The following is a 21,949-nucleotide window of genomic DNA, read 5'->3' on the forward strand; positions in this document are numbered from 1 at the left end:
CATCAATACTTTTCCCTCAGAAAATCTGAAATATTTTAACAAACTGACTGTACTAAGACCTTATTAGAATGAAGAGGCAGTAAATCAAACAATTTCACAGGCATAAGAGTCTAAAACCACTTATGGAGAAAGTAGGGTATTGCATCCTTATAATTTGTGCACTTCATTTATTTCTTAGTCATAATAATTAGACCATAATAGTCAACCATAACAGCCCAATATCTATAGTTTCATGCAGAAAAGTGTATTTAAGATAGTTGTATACATTTGCAAGATCTCACAGCAGCATGCTCACATAAACAACAATAACTGAAATAAAACGTTTCTCTATTAAATTTGAAAATTAATTTAAGATTGAACTCACTTCTAAACATAAGTTTAAGAATACGTTTTAACCTTTTCATCCTCTCTATTTTACATCACACTGTGATTTTATGGCAACTGTTGGGGACTAAATGAACAACACATAACTCAAATTGTTGAAAACAATGACATTTAAATAAATCAAAAGAAATTTCTAGTATCACATCTACATCAGAGGCAAGTGTTAGATCCTCCCCATTAAACAAAGATAAATTACACCCAAGTCAAACATGACTGGTCACTTCCAACTGGGAATCAGACTATCTGAGAGGAGCAGCTGTTAGAAAAGCTTGACAAAACGCTTTGTTAGAACACCAGTTTAGAAATTCACATCCTTGCACTCCTTGATGTCTCATTAAAAGAAAAACACACTAGCTATTTTCCTGTTACTGCCTCTGTAGGAGAAGGGCAGTGGGAAGCAGATAAGAAGAACAAAGTATTTTCTGTTGAGAAAATGAGGGAAGTCAAAGATTTCTAACTCAGAGCAATGACAACGACCCCGACTGAGCACTCTCACATGAGTATTTTCAGAGCAGGAAATTAGTATTAGAAAATCATTCTGACTCTTAAGAAAGCATGTTCTACAAGCAGAATTTTAAAGTAATTGGTTTTCTGTGGGTTTTTATTCCACAATTCCTGCCTCCAAAGTAATTGGAATTTCTCAGGCCCCACAAAACAAAAAAACAATGTTTTGGGTTAGTCTGGAGTTTATAGGCCAGCTATAATACCAATGCTGATGGGCATGAGGAAACGAGTTCTGCTTGTTTTACCCTCTACAGAAGCACTTGAGGTCTTTTTAAACCTATTCAATGACCAAATTTCATAAAGTATGTAGGAACTTATTTTGAGATTGCAACTTTTTCGAAATATAATTTGATGTACTAGTTTCATTCAAATCAGCACAGGAGTTGACAAGGTAAAAGAGCAGTAGAAGTAAACTGAACAGTATAGTCCTGTAAATCTATGAAAACACCAAAAAATAAATTCCTACATTTGAATTTCCAAAGTGATATGACATCATTTCAAAGTATCCTCACTAGAAAAATAAATACAAATTACAAACCCCCATGCTTACAGAATGCCCCAATATGAGCACAATAAAATGTTAAGTCCTTGAATACTGAAATAATACACACACTTTTGAAAACAACCTCATTTCTCTGACAGTCATGAGAGAGAAGAAAATAGTTACTGTTCAGGCATCTTACTACTAATGACAAATCTAGACGAGATCAAAAAATACTGAAATTTCCCATCTTAAAAAAAAGGCTACTGCCTACTTAGATCTAATTTTGTGGTAAAAGTCTTCTAACTAAAATTCCAGTACCAAAGACTGCTTTTATTCTTTTCACAGAGAATCACGTTAAATAGTATTGCTTATCATAAATAAGAACACTAATACTTATAATAATAATTACATTACTATATTGCATTTAATTGATTAAAAAAGAGAAATTGTAATCTGCTTTTGTTACTCTACCGCACTATCTTGTAGACCAAGGCATCTGAGTTTTTGAAGTTAAACTTTAGTTCTGAAGCATGATGGTATGAAGAATAAGGAAGTAAGTACTGCCTTATAAAAGTAATTCCAAACCCCATTATTAATGATAACTGCTAATAAAAATCAGATCACCTTTTCTTTGCACATGGGAAAGAAGTAATCCAAACCATGAAATCATGGGCAATAGCAAATACCTTTTTTGGTATTAAGATGGAAGAGAATAAAACTCTGCAAACTCAAATGACTTTTCAAAGTTATTTACACAATAAAGAAGACCATGACAGTAACTCCTAGTTTGAAAGATTAATCCCTAATCTATCATCTAATGTCAAACAGATGAAAAATTATAAAAAAAAAAAAAAAGAACAACACTGCCAAACAAAAAGCAACAAAACCAAACTTACCTGTATGTGCATTACAAGCTGTGCTTTCTCCTTGTCCTTACGCTCTATGCATCTCTTTAGTTCTTCTACCTCTGACATTACAGCATTATGATTCAGCTTTGCTTTAAGTTCCAAAATATGTTTCTCCAGATCTTGCTTCTCTCTCTCGTATCTTTCAGCTACTGTAAAACAGCAAGAACAGAGCAACAGACTCAGTAGAAACACTGACTTGTGGTAAATTAATTTTATCTCATTTCTCTTTTGGCAATTTTCTTCTCTACTTGAGACTATTCTATAACTATTGATTTTGACCAAAATACCTGAAAAACGGCTCTATCATAACCTCATAACCTTTTACTGAATGAGACAGTATTTTTCAGTCATTTTATAGGGGTATTCCACTCTTACACACACACACACACCCCTTACTCCCCCCCGCAAAAAACAAAACCACCCAAAACACCAACAAAATTTAATAAAATAAAATAGGATGGAAAAAACAATGGAGAAGTTCTGATGTAAATGAAATTTCACCATAAGCTTCAAGGCCAAGATTTTATCCCATCAGAGTAACACCTCCTGATTTGGAAGTCACATTATCTGTGAATTCTATGTCTGAATACTACAAGTCAAATCAAAGTTTTTGATAAGACTAAGCTATAAATTCCTTTAACCAGAAATTCAAAGGTCTTTATTCATAGACAACTACTAGAGGCATAAAAAAAATAAATCTCCATTTGTCTTCTTCCCATGTATCTTTGAAAAAACAAAAATAACACAGCAAGGTAAAACATAATTGCAAAAATTATATAAATACATGCAGACATCTTAATAGCTCCAGTACACTTTTATTTTCTTCATATTTTTACAACCACCTTGATTTATTATTATATAATTAATGGGAAAATTAAAACATGCTCTCATTAACATGAAAGGCATATTGTTTCAAGTAAATTGACTTTTCAGTAGAACATTAACTTGATTGGAGAAAAAAAATTGAAATTATTATTTTGTGTTACATTTCTGAAGCTCAGCCATGTACGTGATCTAGCCAATTTCCAGTGCTCTGTATAAGAGTTGTAAAACAGGGAGTCAGAGTGCTATTTTAAAAATCAAGATAATTCAGTAGCTGAAGTATTAAAATACAAAAATAAGTCATTAGCCAAACCAATTAAACATTCACATAAACACTGGACTTGGACACTATTCCTGTATTATTTTGAGTAATACATTTCCATGCTAATAAGGAGAAAGATAAAGACTTTCTCTAATGCCTTTCTGATTATGCTTGAAAAGTTTAAATACAGATAGATAACTAACAATTAAGTTAAGACCTTGCTAAACTGGTAACTTAAGATGCAATTATATCTTGAAATGGTTTAAAGTATTTTTCTTCTAAATAAAGTTATTCCAACTCTAAAACTCCAACATACTACAAACAGAAGCCCTGGCTGCACCATACAGGAAAATTTTCTTAACCACTCAGGAACATATTGTTCCTTAGAAATTCTACCAGAAAGTCCTCAGCCTTATTAACTACCTAGTAAATGACTTGTGCTATGATTTTCAAGATGGCAGAATTCAAACTACAAAAGGACTGAAATGCAAGGTTTCTGAAAAATTATTAGTTAAAAATAATACAAATGTTTTTCTTCTGTAAAAATACTATCCAGTTTGCTGAAATTGTCTCATCTGTTTTAAGCATGCAAATTAAGATATTTAATCCTAAATTAACCATCATTGCTATTTGTCTGTTAATATTCAGGTGCCAATACTTATTAATTTAAATCTGAGGGAATTAAGTAGCTGCTTTTGCTGAAACAACAGAAGAATTAGACTGCAATTCTAAGACAGTTAATGTCCGGTCTTACTAATTTGTAGGCTTCAAGTGCAAAATATGAGTTGTACCTGCTCTAACTCTCCTGTCATCATCTTGTACATCCTGGTAGCTTTGGCGATGCATAGCAGCTTGTGAAATTTGATGTTGCAATTCTACACGGTCTTCTTCTGCTCTCAGAAGTTGGGAACGAAGATCCTCAATCTAAAATGTATGTACAAGTATCAGACGTTTAATAAAAAACAGAATGAAGAAGCAAACAGCAGACTTTTATCAAGCACTAAAAGAAATAATACTACACACAAATAATATTTATAAGTGAATCTTGAGATTACTGTAGATCGTAAACAAAAAGACAAATTACTTCCTAATTACAGGCCACAAAGTGATTTTTCAAAATGAAAGGAAACATTTTAATTTGTTATGTTTACCACAGTTGCACATTAATTTCTCTAAACCAAACAAAATGCTACTATAGTATATGTTACAACTCTTTTTACATAGCTAGTGAAAATATCACAATATTTGTTGTTGTTAATAAACAACGTATTTCATTTAAATTGTGCTCCTTAAAAATACAATGTATTTATTCTTATCATGCACTGAGCCTTTTAACATTTTCTTTCGATCATATACAGAGAGCACTTACAAAGAAGGTGTCATGATACAGGAAAATAAAGAAAATAAGACACGCTAAAATTGAATTGGAGAAAAATACCTCTAATTCTTATTACTCTATATTTCATGCACAGTGAGTTAAATTCAAAGCAGTAATACAGCCAACTCAAACTTCTGCTAGGTACACAAGTCAAACAACTAATGCTAAAATATAAGTATACCAATTGCCCCCTTCCTATTCTAAGTTTAATCATATGTGCATCAATAGCTACTGTTTAGAGGACACTTTAGTTTTTCAGATATTTCCTTATATATTTTTATCACATTATAATACAGCAATACAGCAAATACTTCTAGGTCATTCATTTATCTGAATTCACCAATTATAGCATGCACTTTGCATAACAATAATTACTAATATAGAAGTTTTTCTAAAGCACACTATGAAAAGGAGTTACAAATAATATGTTTATGTACTGAAACGTACCATTGCTACCACTACTATAATTACTATATATGAACATATATACATAAAAGTTTGGAAAGCAGAAAAAGTATAACAAGAGCTCAGTCCACACATTTTAGACACTTAAATCTGTATCTTCTTTTTTCCCCTCACAAAACAATGTTAGCAGAGTATGAAATAGGAAGATTAAGCAAAAAGACTCAGACACAACGTAATATGAAAACTTTAAGATTTTTACCACGCCAAAGCAGTTACCTGATGCAAAAGAACTTCTCTACTGCCTTCAGATTCACTCAACTTTTTCCGAGACTGCTCCAATTCCTGCTCAAGCTTTCATTTCAGAGGGTGATGAAGACAGAAAAGCAATGTATGCATCATAGCATAAAAAGGTATTTTAAATATTTAATTCTGACACAAATTAATCTATATAAGCATCTATTTAAAACAAGGTATAATATACACAATATTTTTATTTGTCCAAAATCTTAAAGCAAACTTTTATTTCTACAAAATCCCTGCTACATTTATTTAAATTACATGAAGAGAATTTAACTAGTAGTCTATAATTTTTGCACAATATTCTGTATCACATGAAGATACAAAGTCATTTGTATTATCCAGAACAAAAAAAGCACAAAAGTAAATTTTTACTGGGTTAAAAGTAAAATAACGGAAGATCAAGTTTCAAAAACATTGTCTCTGGACTTGAAACATACTTTCAAACTCAAAATGAACATTTAGTATTTGAAGACACCTTTGTTACATAGTTTATTCATAGAAGTGTTAAAGATGACATGCATTGGTACAACTGGTAATTACTAAAATCTGTGTTTTTTCTGTGTTGTACAAGATGATATATTTGAATTATTCTGGAAACAAGATGACTTAAAAACTGAAGTGCCCTGAATTTCATAAAATTAGCAGTTTTCCTAAAAACATAATATTAAAACTGTGATAATCAGATATAGTCAAACTTAGGACCATTTGGAAAAAAAACAGAAAGCAAAATCTACAAAATATTTTCTGACTTCTACCATAAATAGTTCAAAGATCCACATGGAAATAAATATAGATTTTGACAGCAGAAATTGTTATTGTTGAGATAGCAATCTCAAAGAGGATGTTGAGAGGTTGGCAAATCGGCAAAGTAAACAAGACCAGCATTAAGGGCATGAAGAGAGCAACATAACATAAAATACTCCATAAAGGTTTAGCATAAAGGGGTATAACTACAGCCCTAGAATCCTGCTAGAAATACAAGATATCTTGTTTTCTATGAACAGGAAGAGAGCAATATGGCAACATATTCAGTAAGAGCAATTAATAATAACTATGGTGCAAAATAACCAGCATAAGTTAGTTGCAGAGATGAAGAAAAGACGCACCTTTGAGCTGCTGTAAATAAGCAACAGCAGACTACGTATAAATTTAGAGGCAAATCAGAGAAAGAAATCAAGGATAATCCCCAAGTTATAAATCTGTCTGCCTAGCAGGATGGAAGAGTCATTAGAAGTAACACACTACAACTAAGCTTTGAAAGAGAGACACAAGTTCAGCATAGCTATATTCACAGTGCCTCTGATGCAGAGAAAAACCCAAACCTTGTATTCTTAAGAGTAAAGTAAGTTTTATCCTGCTGGTTTTTCTGAAAATGAAGCATATACTGTAACAGATGACACTATAAACTCATTTAAAACCAACCAAAAAGGAAAAAATTAAGTCTTACTTGGTTTTTTTCACTTTCGTATTTCACAAGTTTGTTTTTCATGAGTTCTTCTGTTTCAGCTGCTTTAGCATCTTGCTTCCTTAAAGCCTTTAGAGGAGAAACATACATTGTAAACTTCATTACAAAGGTTACAGAAGCTGTCTTTCTAAGGCTGTCAAAATTAAAAAATCTGCTGACACATTTAAGAAAGAAGATCTAGACAAATGCTGTCTGTCTGCTTCTAGTATTTCCATGTAGAGTCAATGTATATTGTTATGAAAAAATAAATATAAGTCCATGTATACATAAACACACCCATGCAGAGAACAGGGACAAATAAAAAGTCTAAACTAGCACTAACATCCTTCCGACGTATAGAGCTCCAGACACTTAAGGTTGACCCCAAACACCTTGAGATGAAGGTCTAAAAGGCAGATCCTCTACAGATTAGTTGTGCACATATCAGAGAAGATGGATATATTTTCTAATATAAGGTGTGCATGTTATGAAAAACAATGATACAGTGCACTGTAGTAAAGAAAACACTACCACAGTTTGTGTTGGAACTCAGAAAAAAAAAAAAAGGAAAAGGTTATTTTTATCTAAATCTGGGCAGATGCTTAAAATCGCAGTATTACAACTGAATCAACCGAAACATTCCCAATCAAAAGTTATTGACATTGATGTGCCCTACTTTGACAACAACAACAACAACAAAAAGCAAACAAAACAAATCCATGGGGACTTTTCCTGTTCCCTCTCGGACTGAGGTATCTAAAACCACATATGTACATTTTGTAAAGTATCTTACAAAAATAATATTGCCTTGAATATCAATTTCAAAATCTTTTCCCTCTGCAAACCAACATTATTTGCAGAACACAGACAACCACTGGCAAAGGAAGCATTAGGCATGACAGACATTAATGACATGTACAATTTGCAACATACATAACCCAAGTTTGGATATCTTAAGCCATAACAATGTCATTGGCTCATTTTAAATGAGAGAGATCAGTAGCCATATACTGATAGTTCACCATGAATTTGATCAACTGTTAATAAATCATGTTCTTTATCCGCACAACATGACCATCTGTCTTTCACACTAGTCACAAATCAATTAATTAGAGACCTTAGCACAAATCTTTTACTTTCATCTCATATAATGAAGCATAAGTACATCTATTCCTTTCACAATTCGTTGCTAAAACTACAACAGAACAACAAAAAACATAGCCTGTAGAGAATTAAATGTCTTTTTCCCAGTCTGCTCTTCCCAAGCAGCATTTTCATTTTATATTTTAAAGGAATATCTCTTTTAACAAATATCCCTGAAATTTGCCTCTATTAATAGTGCAATATCATTCAGTTTTTGAACATTTTCTCTCCACTGTATAGTGGAGAACAATTTCATAGTATGTAAACAGAGTGCAAGATATTAATCAACTTCAATGAAGCCAGGCCTTCAGCTTTAGAAGTTTTGCTTTTATAAGTAGTTTTTTAGAGAAAATAAATGGATTTATAAATTTATCTCACTCTTACATCCTCACCTCAGGAAACATAAGGGTTTCAGTATAGTCTGGGTTACTCTCCTGCTTGAACAGCTTACATTAAAAACTGAGACTGTGGAAGATATTAATCATACCTATGTCACTGAAAATATTATGCTACATCAAGTTACACTTTTAGTCATACTGATCCCTAATCAGATACTAGAAGACTGTAACATATTTAAGATATTTCCCTAGGTATTCAGTAGAGATTTAAATAAATCATTCCAGTCAACTATAAAACTCAACACTGCACATATTTTACTCAAAAAGACTCTCGGTAGAAGTCCCAAAAAGCTATGTAAACAAAAGTCAAAGAGCATCACTTCAACTAATGCCATTATTGCACAAGTTGGCTGGGTTTTGGGTTGGGGTTTTTCTTTAGGTTTCTTTCTGTTTCTTTGAGTGGTTTGTTTTGTTTTGTTTATTTTAATGACTAGAAGTACCAGTTCTGAACAGTCTACTTTGAATATATGATGTGTACTACCTCCAATTGAGTTTCATTCTTACTAGCAAAATTGGAAGTTCTGTTATATACAGTCAACTTTATGCCAACCACATTTTGGGACTAAATTAAGAATTAACACAGTATCAAAAATGCGCATTTTTATGTGCAGATTTGCCTAGAGATGTGAGCATCATAAAAAAAATACTAAAGCTGGGCTGAAATTAGAAATACTAGTAAAATTTTCCAAGATTTTCCTGCTGAAGGCAAAAAGTATGTCTCTGCATCTGTAGAACATCCCAATTCCAAGAAGAAACCACAGAAATAAATATGCCATTTCAACTTATCAGGATCACTGACTGATATTTAGGCTATTAAATAGCAATAATTTCAAATAAAAAGGCAGTATTTCCTGTAACTGATACTACAAATATAACATTCAGTTTTGTTTTCTGCATATTGTAAAAATAGCCCATAGATATTTCATTTTAAGGAAGAAAACAGCTCATATATATATACTAGAGTTAAAATACTACAAAAAGAATGTGATGTTATAAGAAGTTAAACATACTACATATGCACTGCTTCAACTGAGAAACATGCATCATTCCAGTAGGTGTTAGGTAGGAAATCAATTAATCAGTCAAAATGTCATTAAGAAATGGAAACATCTGGTCATCACAGCCCGATGAACATCAGTTGTTACTGACAATTCAGAAATTGCATAGGTAATAGTTAATTCTATGTTTTGCCTCCTTCCTGTACTCCTTTTTAAATAATTCTCTCTTCCTGGTTTGCGCCATTCTTGTTTTTATCCACTAAAGATATCGCTATGTAAGCTTTCTCTTGGTAAAAAAGAAAGAAACAAACAAGACGTGAAGACCCCACTGATTCTTTGATTTCATTTGTTGTCTCGAAAGAAGGGTTTGGGGGAGTCAAATGCCAAATTTGGGAACTAGGAAGGGGATGCTAAGGACAACAGTCCCAGCACATACTCCTCCTAGATGGCTCCCAAGCAGCAGGCAGACATTGCACAGAAGAGCTGAAGCACCAAGGAATGGTTACAGGCCTACAGTCAACAGGATTCGCCCACCAAGATCCTTCTTTTTAAAGCATTAGTATCCAGGTTGTCAGGAGGAGGCTGACAAGGAGGTTGATGAGGCTTTGGAGGGGGCAGGTATAGAGGAGAAAACAAGAAAACAGAGAACTTCCATGTAAAGAGGTCTTCATAGCATGGTTTCGGGATGAACCAGCTAGATATTCCACTGCCTGCCTAGGTGGTCAGGTTAGATGAACTTCTGATTTGACCAAAGAGAAAATTTCTTACAGGTCTTTATAAAGAGCTCACTAGCATAAGACAGTATTAGAATACAAACCTAACTGGTACACCTCAACTCAGTATACCTCATCCATATGAATACAGAATATATCAAACCCCAAAACTTCAAAAAGATAAAATTATTTACTCCCTGCTAGACAGATGAATTTTCCCTATGCTTAAGGAAAACTATGTGGAGGATTCTGTAACAAAAATTCTCAATCTTTCCAACTTATGAAAATCTTTCAAGAGCAAATCATACCTTTCACTGCAATTTAAGTCTGCTGACTTTTCTAAGGGTTTGGGGTTTGGTCTTAGTTTGGTTTTGCTGTGTTGCCATTTTTTTTTAAATAAAACCAGATTATTTGAAAGCAATGCACAGACCACAAACTGCAATTTGCTCTTTCAAAGTGCAACAGATCAGTGAGTTATTCACACTATCAGAAACACACAAGCAGACCAGCCTCACACTATATTTTAAAATAAGGCAAAAATGAACCACATCCTAATTTGAATGAAAATCCTTTCCCTAACCTGCTATATTAGTGACTAGCATGGGTCCAATTGTGCTACCTAGACGTATCAGCCAGGCATCTAAAGACAGACTACCTAGCTATTTCAGTGACAGATAGGTATGAGACTTGCTCGTGTTCCAAGAAAGAGTCAGATTCAATCAAAACAGAAACCATTATCCACGGGTGGCATAGCACAGAGACAAAGAGCAAGTATCAATGATGCCCTAAAATATCCAGATGGCTCAGAGCACAGATCAAGTTTATGTTTGTCTGAAAAGATCAGAGATAAAGATATGCAAAAAAGAGTTTTCAATAGCACTTTTGACCATCAGTTTACCCCACTCTGTCCACCAGCTTCTTGCACTTCACGGTATTTGCAGTGAGGGGAAAACAGAATCTAAGCATAAAGATGCACAAAGAAAAAGTAAAAAATGCTTCCTGGCCTATCCAGTTGCTACCTTAAGACTAACTACAGTCATTGCCTTACCACAGTCAGTGGGTTCAAACTATTCTATAAAGATGATTCTGTTTGCCTGAAGCTTGCAAAGCATGAACACATGGACACATTTCACCAAAATCCAGGAAGCCAAGCACAGGATTTTGTAAAGCTATCCAGGATACCCAATGTATATAAAAGCTCTTTAAAGCCCATTTTTCAGAATGATACTTGATCTTTTTTTAGAACATAGATGCATAAATGCAAACAAACAGGAAGAGGTGATGGTATCTTTATGTTAAAAAAAAAAAAGCACTGAGGAATCTCAAAATAGTTTTAGTTTACACAACTAATAAGGTTGTTAAAGCAATCCATGTATACATGTTACAGCACTGGCAAGATGTGCATATTTGTTCTCCTTTCTAATCACAAACATGTTTGTATCATGAATTTAGAAATAACTGAAGATATAAGATTTGCATGGATTTTTTTGCTAATTGCTATTTTCTAATTTGCAGCAATTGCTGTTTAAATGCATCAATACACATTAAGTTAAAAAATACATGAAAATGTAGAGAAAATTTTTATCCACCTACACACAGCATAGATAGACAACAAATTCAAAATAAAAATGCATATTTAGAGATGAAATGTAAAATGTTATAGACAAAGCTGTCTTTATGGTCAGTATAGAGATATCATCAGTATAGATGATATCACTAGATATCGTCTTGGTTAATAATCAGTCTATAATTATAATAATACTACAATACAAATAAGAAGTTTGCACTTTATACAAAAGGCTGATAGAAAGAAAAGACAGACAAGGGAAAAATCAAACAAATGTATCGTTATATTCAGTTAGACCCTGAAAATATATAATTTAATAACTGCAATTTAGGAATATGATTCTCTTAAGATGGTAAAACACTGACAAGCAGTGGTCAGTTACGGGCACTGCACTTTCCTTAAAAATAATAACACTTAAACCTCACATAAACTTCACAAGATTTCTTAATTAAAGCAACTACTGGTCACATCCAAAAGTTAAATTTTATTTTGTTTGGTTTGAAATGTGTAGCAGGTAAACTAATGAAAAAATTGTATTATTAAATAGCCACAAATGCTTTAAATAGCATTTATCTGTAAATCATCCAGGCTATATTACATGACAGGATTTCAAAACTCAGTCCAAACACTACCCTCCTTTCCATTAATATTACTTGGGAAGCATCTTGAAGAAATTAAACAGAAATAGACTTCAATAGAACATCACACCCACGCAATGATCACCACAAGACTGAGGCCACTGACAGAGCCGAGTCCATCTAACTCACAATTCAAACTACAAAGGACAAGAAACAGAATAACAAAGTAATAAACTCTTAAAATTATGCAGAAACACATTTCATTCAAACAACAATTGTAGCAAAACATTTACTTTATTGTAACTAGGCTATGCAAAAGTACACAAAGTAACTCAACTACATTCTTTCTAAAATACAGCAACTTAAGCTGTATTTTAGAACGGGGTTCCTCAGGAAAAATAACTCGCAAAAATATGTACAGAATAAAATAAAATTTGCATCAGAAAGGATTAAACCATCTTAATTCCCAGTTGGACAGCTTAGGGGAACGGAAGGTCTGGGATGTACTTAGTATTTCATATTCATTTTGCATAAAATTCAAAAGATGAGTAACTAAAAAAAAAGGTACCTAGCCTGAAGGTTCATGATCACATGGACCATGATCATTCATATGATCTATGAAAGACCATATGAAAATTCTTTGAACTACATTTGAACTCATTCACTTGAAGTCAAATTTTCCTTCTAAGGAAACCATGGCAGTGTCAATGAATCTTTAGAGATACAAGTCATCATCCCTTTAAAAGGATAAAAAAAGGTTGTTCCAATCTGTAGATAACACTATCAAATCACACCAGTTCATTTCACCAAGCATTCCTTTTCCAGACTGAAGGCACAACCGAAGAATCTAGAAATGGACGTGGGCATATTAAAGAGCAATGAAAACTGAAATTAAGCACTCTAGTTCTTTTCACCCATTAGGACACCAATTGGGGGAAAAATAAAACAGTAAGTCTTTCTGAAATACTAGCAGAAGAACCACAATCCTTTTGATAACTTTTTGATTACTTTTTATCTACATCAACAAAGCATCTTACCTTCTAAAATATGACCTCTTTGAACAGTGTCTAGCTTTACATGAAATACATAGCATCATTCTACATTAAAGTTCCTCAGTATCGCTGTACAGTATAATGCCTTCCAAAAAGCATGTATACTGTTGCTAATACTAAAAGTGAAAAACAAGAAATTGCACATTTATTCTCAACTATAATATTCTATTGCAGAGTTAGAGATAACATCACAAATAATATCTTAAGCAAAGTGAAATAAAAAGTTACACCATGTTAAGACAGATTTTTCAAAATAGGAGTAAAGTCAGAAAAAGTATTTTTCATGCATTTCCTAAAACAAGCAGAAACAAGCAGTTGTCTCAAATTTTAATTTATTTTATAAACATTTCTATTTGTCTCCTAAGCGATATTTTATATTTCATCAGATACTGTTGAATGAAACTGAAAAGCAATGAAAAGCCGTCTGGCCACCACAGTGCATTTGATTGCTTGTTGAAATAAATTTAAAATAAACTATTCACTGCAAGCAGTGATTTATTCACTGCAAGCAGTTGATACACTGCAAGCAAACATTTTAGAAAACAAAATGTTTGAAATGAGAAAATCCAGCTAATGACTTGCTTTTGCTTGTTTGGGGTTTCAGGAAGGGTATAGGGGGAAGGTTCTTAGAACATTTGTGGAAGTTACCAAAAAGGTCTAAACATAGTCAAGACAGTATAATGAAGAACTGAAACTGTATTTGGTATCATCTGGTCATAAAAACAAGCTGAGCTGGACTGATAGAGTTAAAAAATGTGCCACAGATATGAGCACTTTTGCCAGTTTGACAGGTACAGGCTCACAAATGCAACACATTCCTAATTAAATCCTAAATGCAGGGGAAGTTTTCATTTGCATACCTCTTGTACTTGAAGAGACATATGTCCCAATTGGTCCTGGCGCCTTTCTACAAGCTGTCTTTCAGCACGCATCTCTTGTTCTATCTCCTGAAGTCTTCTCTCTACGCGTTCTGATACCTTCAAATGGAAAAAACCCCATGCTGTAGGACATTAGTGTGCCTTTTACTACATCTGAAAGCAACAACAGCAAAAAGGTAAACAGAGTATGGGGCACAAAGAAAAAAGAACAGAACTTGTATTTTATTAAAAAAGATTTAGAATGATAGAGAAAATAACTAGTTACAGAAGTGAGTACTCCAGAAGCAGGGAACCAAATAATTATCTTGCCAGCAATATCCTCCTTTAGGTATATGCATATTTTCCTCTACAGTAGTGGTTCTATTCCAGTGGTAAATATCTCAGTATCAAGTTTAGTGCAGCCTAATATGAAGCTGCAATATAAAAATCTTAACTTCTCTGTCACAAGCCTGATTAAACTCTGAAGGGATATTTCTTTCACATATCCAGTCTGCAAAACAGACCAATGTTTGCCTCTTTCATGCTCTGAAATCTGAGTGAAAAGTAGTAAACAAGAGCCAAGTATAAGAGAATGACTGTAACAATACAAAATAATTACATCACTTTAAGCCTTTTTCCCAATATTTTGTGAATCCACGCACAAACCAATACAAATAATAGTAGTTAGTTATTAAAGCAATTGGGATTATGAACACAGTCTTAAACTACAATACCAGAATTACTTCACTTTTGCAATTCAAGCTGCTAGCAGACAGCACCCTCTTGAGGCAGCAAACTAAATTCATTTTGTTAAAGATTAGTAAGAAAAATATTTAAGTATCATTTCCTCCCTACCTTAAAACTATTTTAAACAACCACTAGAAAGCAATGTATCTATTACCAAATGCTATTTAGATAAAAAGAGAAAGACACAAAACACCATTCAACTACTAGTTTCTGATGTACATGGCGGGGAACAAGTTCTCATCCTGCTCTATTAAGGATACTTCTACTAGCTCTAGGCATATGCACACATAGAAAATTTTAACATGAGCAACACACGTGCAGCAACAGAAACATAATTAAGGTTACACGTATTTTGGGCTTCAGGAGGTTTAAAGAATGAAACAGCCTTTTTCCTTACAACAGAATACATCCTTTGGAAAATATTTCTTGTTTGCACAGTCAGGTAAATAGTAAGCTTACAGTTTGGAATGTGGTATTTTTCCTAAAACCATCAAGAGATGCATTAGAAATGTACTGTGTCAAACCACGCTCCTTCGTGTATGTTATGAAAGCTCTGCAGTCATAATCCAGAATAAAAACTAAGGTATAAAAAATAAAGACCACATGATGTTTGTTTGGCAAGTACTACTTAGGGTTACTTTTAATAAGTCACAAAATACTCCAGCTGACAGAAAAAATGATACTATGTATCAGGAACAGAAAACAACACTGTCTATAAACTTGCATCCTTGCTGAAAACCAGGAAATAAGCTGTCATCCTTTTCCCCATGTACACCTAAAATAAAAAAATGAAACTGTAACATTTCTACATTTTTTTTTAAATTTTGGTTAGGTGTTTTTGAAGGCAGGAGCTTTCTCAGCTCTGTCATGCATCTTTTTCAAGTGAAGTTAAACAAGCAAACACTAAAGATATCAAGAAAGAAAACGTATAATTTTGACTTGAAAAAAAATTCAAAAGTAACATCACCCCCAAAGATGACACTTAAAAGGAGAGTTCAGTGCCTTCCTCACTGTCATGGGTCTAGCTCACAGCATGCACAGATAACATGACACGAGGCAGCACTAGACAAGCTTTAGATTCCTGCAAACTTCAGATTTCATTGCAAATTCTCACTAACTCAAAGCAAGTAAGAAAGCAACTCTGTCAAGTCATTTGTCTTGCCTTTGACTCCCTTCAATTTATTCCAGAATAAAATTGTTGTATTATTTCTAACAAGATACTGAAAAAGATGCATTATATATTATATTTGTCAGGTGCATGGAAATTTCAGCATTACAGCTATAATGCTCTCTAACAAAAAAAAAACAAAAAAAACAAAAACAAACCCCACAACCAAAACAAACCACCAAACATCTTGATGCCACTTATTGGAAAAAAAACCCTTTTATCAAGAAACTATATTTAGTATACCTAGCATATTGTTAGCTTATATTCTCTGTGCAGAGAGCACAGAAAGAAGAGGCTGGGAGGGACTTCAAAGGCTACCAAACTTGCTGCCTGATCAAACACATGACTTTTTATAGATATATCATTTTTCTACAAGTCTATTTACCTGCTCAAAAACATTCACAGAAAACTTAACAGCTTTGATTACCTTGCCTCTAAAATTACCTGTTTTTCTTAAAGTACAATTTTAGTCTTCCTTGTTGAATTTTACAGCTATTAAGCTTTATCCTGTAAGCCACATCCAAAACTGGATTCTGGATTTAAGTTCTGTTTCCCAACACACCTGAAGTTCATCTGCAAATATAACAAAATTCTTACACCCCCATTGTTGGTCATTAACTTGCAGTTTAACTTGCTGGCAAATATCATTGTTAAAAAGGTGTTAAACAAGAACCTACTTTCTTGGCACACTGTGTCAGTAGTTTGTCCCTCTTCTGCAGGGATCAGACCAATCGCTTTGGTCTTCCTAAGAAATACCATGGGAGACAGTGTCAAAAGCCTTGCTGAAGTCCAGGGTAGACAATATCCACTGCTCTCCCCTCATCCATTGGGGATTGTCCCATTGGGTTGTCCCATTGTAGAAGGCAAACATGTTTGTTAAGCATGATTTCCTTTTGGTGACTCCATGTTGACTACACTGAACCCCTTCTCATCTTCCACATGCTTAGAGTCGGCCTCCAGGATGAGCTGTTCCATGACCTTTCCAGAGATTGAGGTGAAGCTGTAGTTCCCTGAGTCCTCCTTTTTGCCCTTTGTGAAGACTGAAGTGTCAGTGACTTTTACCCAGTTCTCAGGCACCAACTCCTGATTGCCATGATCTTCCAGAGATGACTGAGAGTGGCCCAGCAATGATGTCAGCCAGTTCCCTCTGCACTCACAGCAGTGCAGAGTGTACATGGGAGCACATGGACATGCATCCCATCAGGGCCCACAGATTTGCAGAGGTCAAGTTTGACTGATTCTCATTGACCAAGGGAAAGTCTTCCTTTCTCTGGACGTTCTCCCTCATCTCCTGGGTCAAGGATTCCCAGGGGCTGGCCTTGGTAGTGAGGACTGAACTTCACAATCTCATAGTAGCCAAGGCTGCCCCCAACCTTCACATCACCAACCAGACCTTCTTTGTTAGTTAGCATAATGTCCAACAGCACACCTTTCCACACTGGTTCTTCCATCACCTGCATCAGAAAGTTATCATCAATGTTTTCCAAGAACATCCTGGATTGTTTGTGCCTTGCTGTGCTTTTTCTCTAGCATATGTCAGTATGGTTGAAGTCTCCTATAAGAACCAGGGCCCGTGATTCTGAGGCTACTTCCAGCTGATTCTGAGGCCCAATCTACTATCTCCTCCTGATCAGGTAGTCTGTAACAAACACCCACAACAGCATCATTCCTTGCTAGTCTGCCCTTTTGTAATAACCCATATACCCTCAACTCGCTAATCATCCTCCCTGAGGCAGAGCTCCACAAATTCCATCTGTTCTCTTGCATAATGGGCTACTCCACCATCTTGCCTTTCTGGTCCATCTTTCCTAGAAAGCACTTAGCTATTCATGACAACATTCCAATCATGTAGCTCTGTAACTTCGAAGACATTCAAGACTTGCAACTGCACATGAATTCCTACATCTTCCTATTTGTTTCCCACACCATGCATGGGTATACTGGCATTTTAGCAAGGTGTTATCTCCCACAAGAATTATGTTCCCTGCTTTTGTAGCCTCTCTGACCTTCCTCAGTTTGTCACAGAGCCTGTAACATACAACAACAGGGATTAAAAAGAGAAAAATTAGAAACAGTTAAGTGTTAACTCATTGATTAGTACATGCAGAACAAACTCTAAAACTCGCTTGTCTTCCTTTGTCCCAAATGACCTTGACTTAGGACAAGATTTGTACTATGAAAGTATGTATCTTGACCTCTGAATCTAATAAAAATCTTAGTGTAGACAAGTGATTCGCTGAAGAACAGTACAAAGAACGACATAAAATACTAGCACTAAATTACTGCATTCAGAACATATTCGAATGTGATTTCAAGCACGCATTTTTAGCAATACAGACCATGTGAATGATGACGATGACACTAGAGCTATGTCTCCACATAAAGCTTTCAGGTAGCAGCAAAATCTATGAAAATGGATTAGGCTATCAAAAATTTCCCCCCCCCTCCTCTGCAATTAAACACAAAGAATAGAGTGTCCTTTTTAAAACAAGGGTGACATTTAAGTCATGCAGCTAAATATAATCTTGTGGAAGATGCTGGATGCTTACTATTCAACAAGGAGCATCCTACTTCTTGAATTTCTTTCCTGTTTTTCAGCTTTGTACTGTTATTTCCAGTGCACAAGTCCTACTAATTGAAATCTATTTCAACAGATATTTGCTGCCTTTCTTGTATGACCCAGTTTATCACTAATGCATACTTAAAACAGGAGTATTAAGATCACAAAAACAGCAAATTTTTTTCATTGATGTCACTTTAAATATTGTTAAACTTTTCCCTCATGGTAAATGCTAACCTGTGTTACACCTTTTACAAGTCACCTGTGCAGTACCAAAAATCCTTATATCAGATCTTCTGAAGGGCAGTTCCTTATCTGACAATAAGCCTTGCTCTCTGAGATATTGTAACCACAGTAACTCCATGTAAGTCTCATTTCACTTGACATTGCTGTCTTTTTCCAGAGACACAGCCTACAACCACTTTCTAATGGCACCATCTCAAGTAAGCATCTACTTAATTTTATGTATAAAGCATCTTGTGTTATTTGGGATGTACTTCTATCCAAGAGATTGCAACAAAATATCCAAGAGGGCTATCTTATATAACCATAAATTAAGTAAATATTTGTCTCATTGTGTATGGACGTTCCTCTAGCAAACTTTCAAATGCTTTTCAAGAAAAAAGAAATCTCACAAAATGTCTTGTTAAGAAAGAGATTTTAATATAGAGATAGCTATAGGACCTGTAAGTCTTTATACCAAAACTGCACATAGATTCTCAAGTTCAAGGCCATGGAGAGTGCTTGACATGAAACTATGCCTGTGTCACCACCCTAGACGTCGTCTGGTTTTTATATTGGGTGGAAAAGTTCTCTTTACAGGTAAAGTTAATGTGCATTCATTGTGTTGCGTGGGTCTTAAAGTATTCAAATTCAGCATCAAAAAGGCTCTAAGAATCATAAACTCTAATAAAAATAAATTCTGAACTAGTGACTCAGAAGAACTGTAGTGACATCACACATCTAACTACACACAGGCAATTTTCAAACAGCACCGAATATACCAACCAGTACAGCTGTAAGAATTTAGATATATGTCTCTACAAAAGCAAAGATTTAAGGACACTAAACTGAATGTTTCTACCATGAGCTCATCCTGTGAAATTATCAAGATTTCAAGTTGACAATTTATTGCCAAGAATCATACAGTAGAATATAAATACAAGAATGGCAATGTTGGAGGTGATAAACACTCCAAAGTGCAGTTATAAAGGCACTAAAGACAAAAGTTCCTGAACAACTTTGCATAAGGAAATTTTGAGGAAAACAGTGTTTACTCTTACCCAACCCACTTTCACCAAGGACATATCAATTCTGAATTAAGCAATCTCATTAGAAGAATTCTTAAACACAAACACGTACTAAAGGATCTCAAACACCTACAATAACAGCCCATGGTTTCTACATGCACTCTAATCTCATACTTTGCTATGCACACCATTAGAGTTATTTTTATTCCTAATGTCTGTACTAAATTCCCCTCTTTTGCATTTGCTTCATCTCATTCATTCTGCCAGCCTCATCAGGTAATAGATCCATAGGCTTTGAACAAGGGCAAAGGTTTTGCACCTTGTATCGGAGAGCACTGGTAAAGCAGCAGAACAGAAAGAGTGCAGCCTAAACAGACTCCTTCCATTCTGCTACACAGATGGTAAGGATTGAAAAGGACGGGGAGGGAGGCGGGGAGGAAGAAGAAACAATAGTATTTATCAACATAACATGGGAAAACTTGTATCTTTCCAAAGGTAGCTTCAACAAGTATAACAGCATTCAAATTGATGTCCAAAGTTAAAACGCAGCTCTCTCCAAGGCTGTGAATATTGAAACAGAAAAATCCATAACATACACCCACTTTTACTTGAAACAAGTACCTGAAATATAAAACTTGTCTTGCTGATTTCGCTATGGAAAGGTAATATCACAACAACCTATAGTAGCCTTAATAAGATCTTGTTCAGATATACATACCAATATGTCATACCGACTACCAACACACACATTAAACTAGAAGGCCACATCCTGCTTAGAATACTAAATAGAAATAATCTTTTCATATAAGTCACACTCACCGTTTCTTGTCTTTGGGACTCAGTGAGCTTTTCAGACAATTCTTCTAGAGTCTTTCTTAATTCAGCATCAGTCCTTCATAGAAAAATACAAGTAAAACAATATTCTACAGTGCAAAAACTAAATAACCATAATAATTTTAAGCAGCAACAACCTCCTGGAATTTTATGCTACTTCACTTTTTTCTACAGCCTCTAAACTCCTAGCAAAATTAGAGACAAGCCTCAAGTGGAAAATTCATGATAAAAAGCATTTCCATTCCTCAAGTAAAGCAACAGAGCACCTAGCATCAGCTAGGTATCAGGTAAACAAGTACCAAAATTATGGACACATCTACACAGTCCTTCTGAACAGTAGTTTCCTACTAGGAATTAACAGCCTAATTCTTGTTATTTCTATTCAATAAAGCAATGTTGAGAAAGTATGTACTTTATGGGCTGCATGAGAGCTTGTCCTCAAGGGACTTCAGTATCAAGAACAAATAAGGAGCAAAGCTGTAATAAAAGAAATTCCCAAGTCCTAGTTGATTTCTCCATATATTAAAAAAGGTGAGAAAAGCAACATATACTATACAAACTGGAATCGACGGGTGATATTTACACTTAAAAATACTGCAAAAACTGACATAAATTAAGCAGTTGATAATACCGCTTTCATCTACGCGTTGTGCAATCCCTCACTCTCCCCAAAGTTATTTTTTGAAATAAAGAAGGGTTTAAGAATTATTTTCCACACTATCCTTCCCATGGAGTTATATTCTGTTTATACCGATTTCTCCTCGAAAGCTCCCGACTGATGTCATCTCCTAGGCGAACTTGTTCACTGCTGAGATCTCGAAGAGACTGATGGAAAGAATGCAGCTGTAAATTAAAATACACAAGTTAATCCAAGGCTTAGAAACCCTTTTTTGCTGTGATATTCCAAAATATCTACATATATATACATACATAATATATATATACACACTTTCTAAAATAAAGCAGATAAAAATAAACTACAAAATAATAAAATTCCATTAATTATAGCTGAGCCTGGATGAGGTTTGCACACTTTTATTTAACCCTTCACAACACATTTTCATTGAAGTTTAACTTTCAGTAACTTATTTGCTAAACCAAATTTCCCAACTATGTTTTTTTTCTGTGGTTCAGAGCTTGGACACTGCACCTACTTTTAAACCTAATGTAAAGCAAATAGAAAGATCTGAACA

General features: G+C 34.4%; 1 protein-coding gene across 1 annotated transcript in view; it reads right to left on the minus strand.

The window, feature by feature from the left end:
- The window catches only part of CEP128 (centrosomal protein 128), a 105,572-nt gene that overhangs the window by 75,479 nt on the left and 8,144 nt on the right, over positions 1–21,949 (minus strand). The window contains 7 exon segments of the mRNA XM_032690265.1: positions 2,269–2,429; positions 4,156–4,288; positions 5,424–5,498; positions 6,895–6,981; positions 14,201–14,317; positions 20,742–20,814; positions 21,508–21,599. Coding sequence (XP_032546156.1) covers positions 2,269–2,429; positions 4,156–4,288; positions 5,424–5,498; positions 6,895–6,981; positions 14,201–14,317; positions 20,742–20,814; positions 21,508–21,599 — 738 coding nt within the window.

This window comes from Chiroxiphia lanceolata, chromosome 6 (genome assembly GCF_009829145.1).
Source record: "Chiroxiphia lanceolata isolate bChiLan1 chromosome 6, bChiLan1.pri, whole genome shotgun sequence".
NCBI lineage: Eukaryota > Metazoa > Chordata > Aves > Passeriformes > Pipridae > Chiroxiphia > Chiroxiphia lanceolata.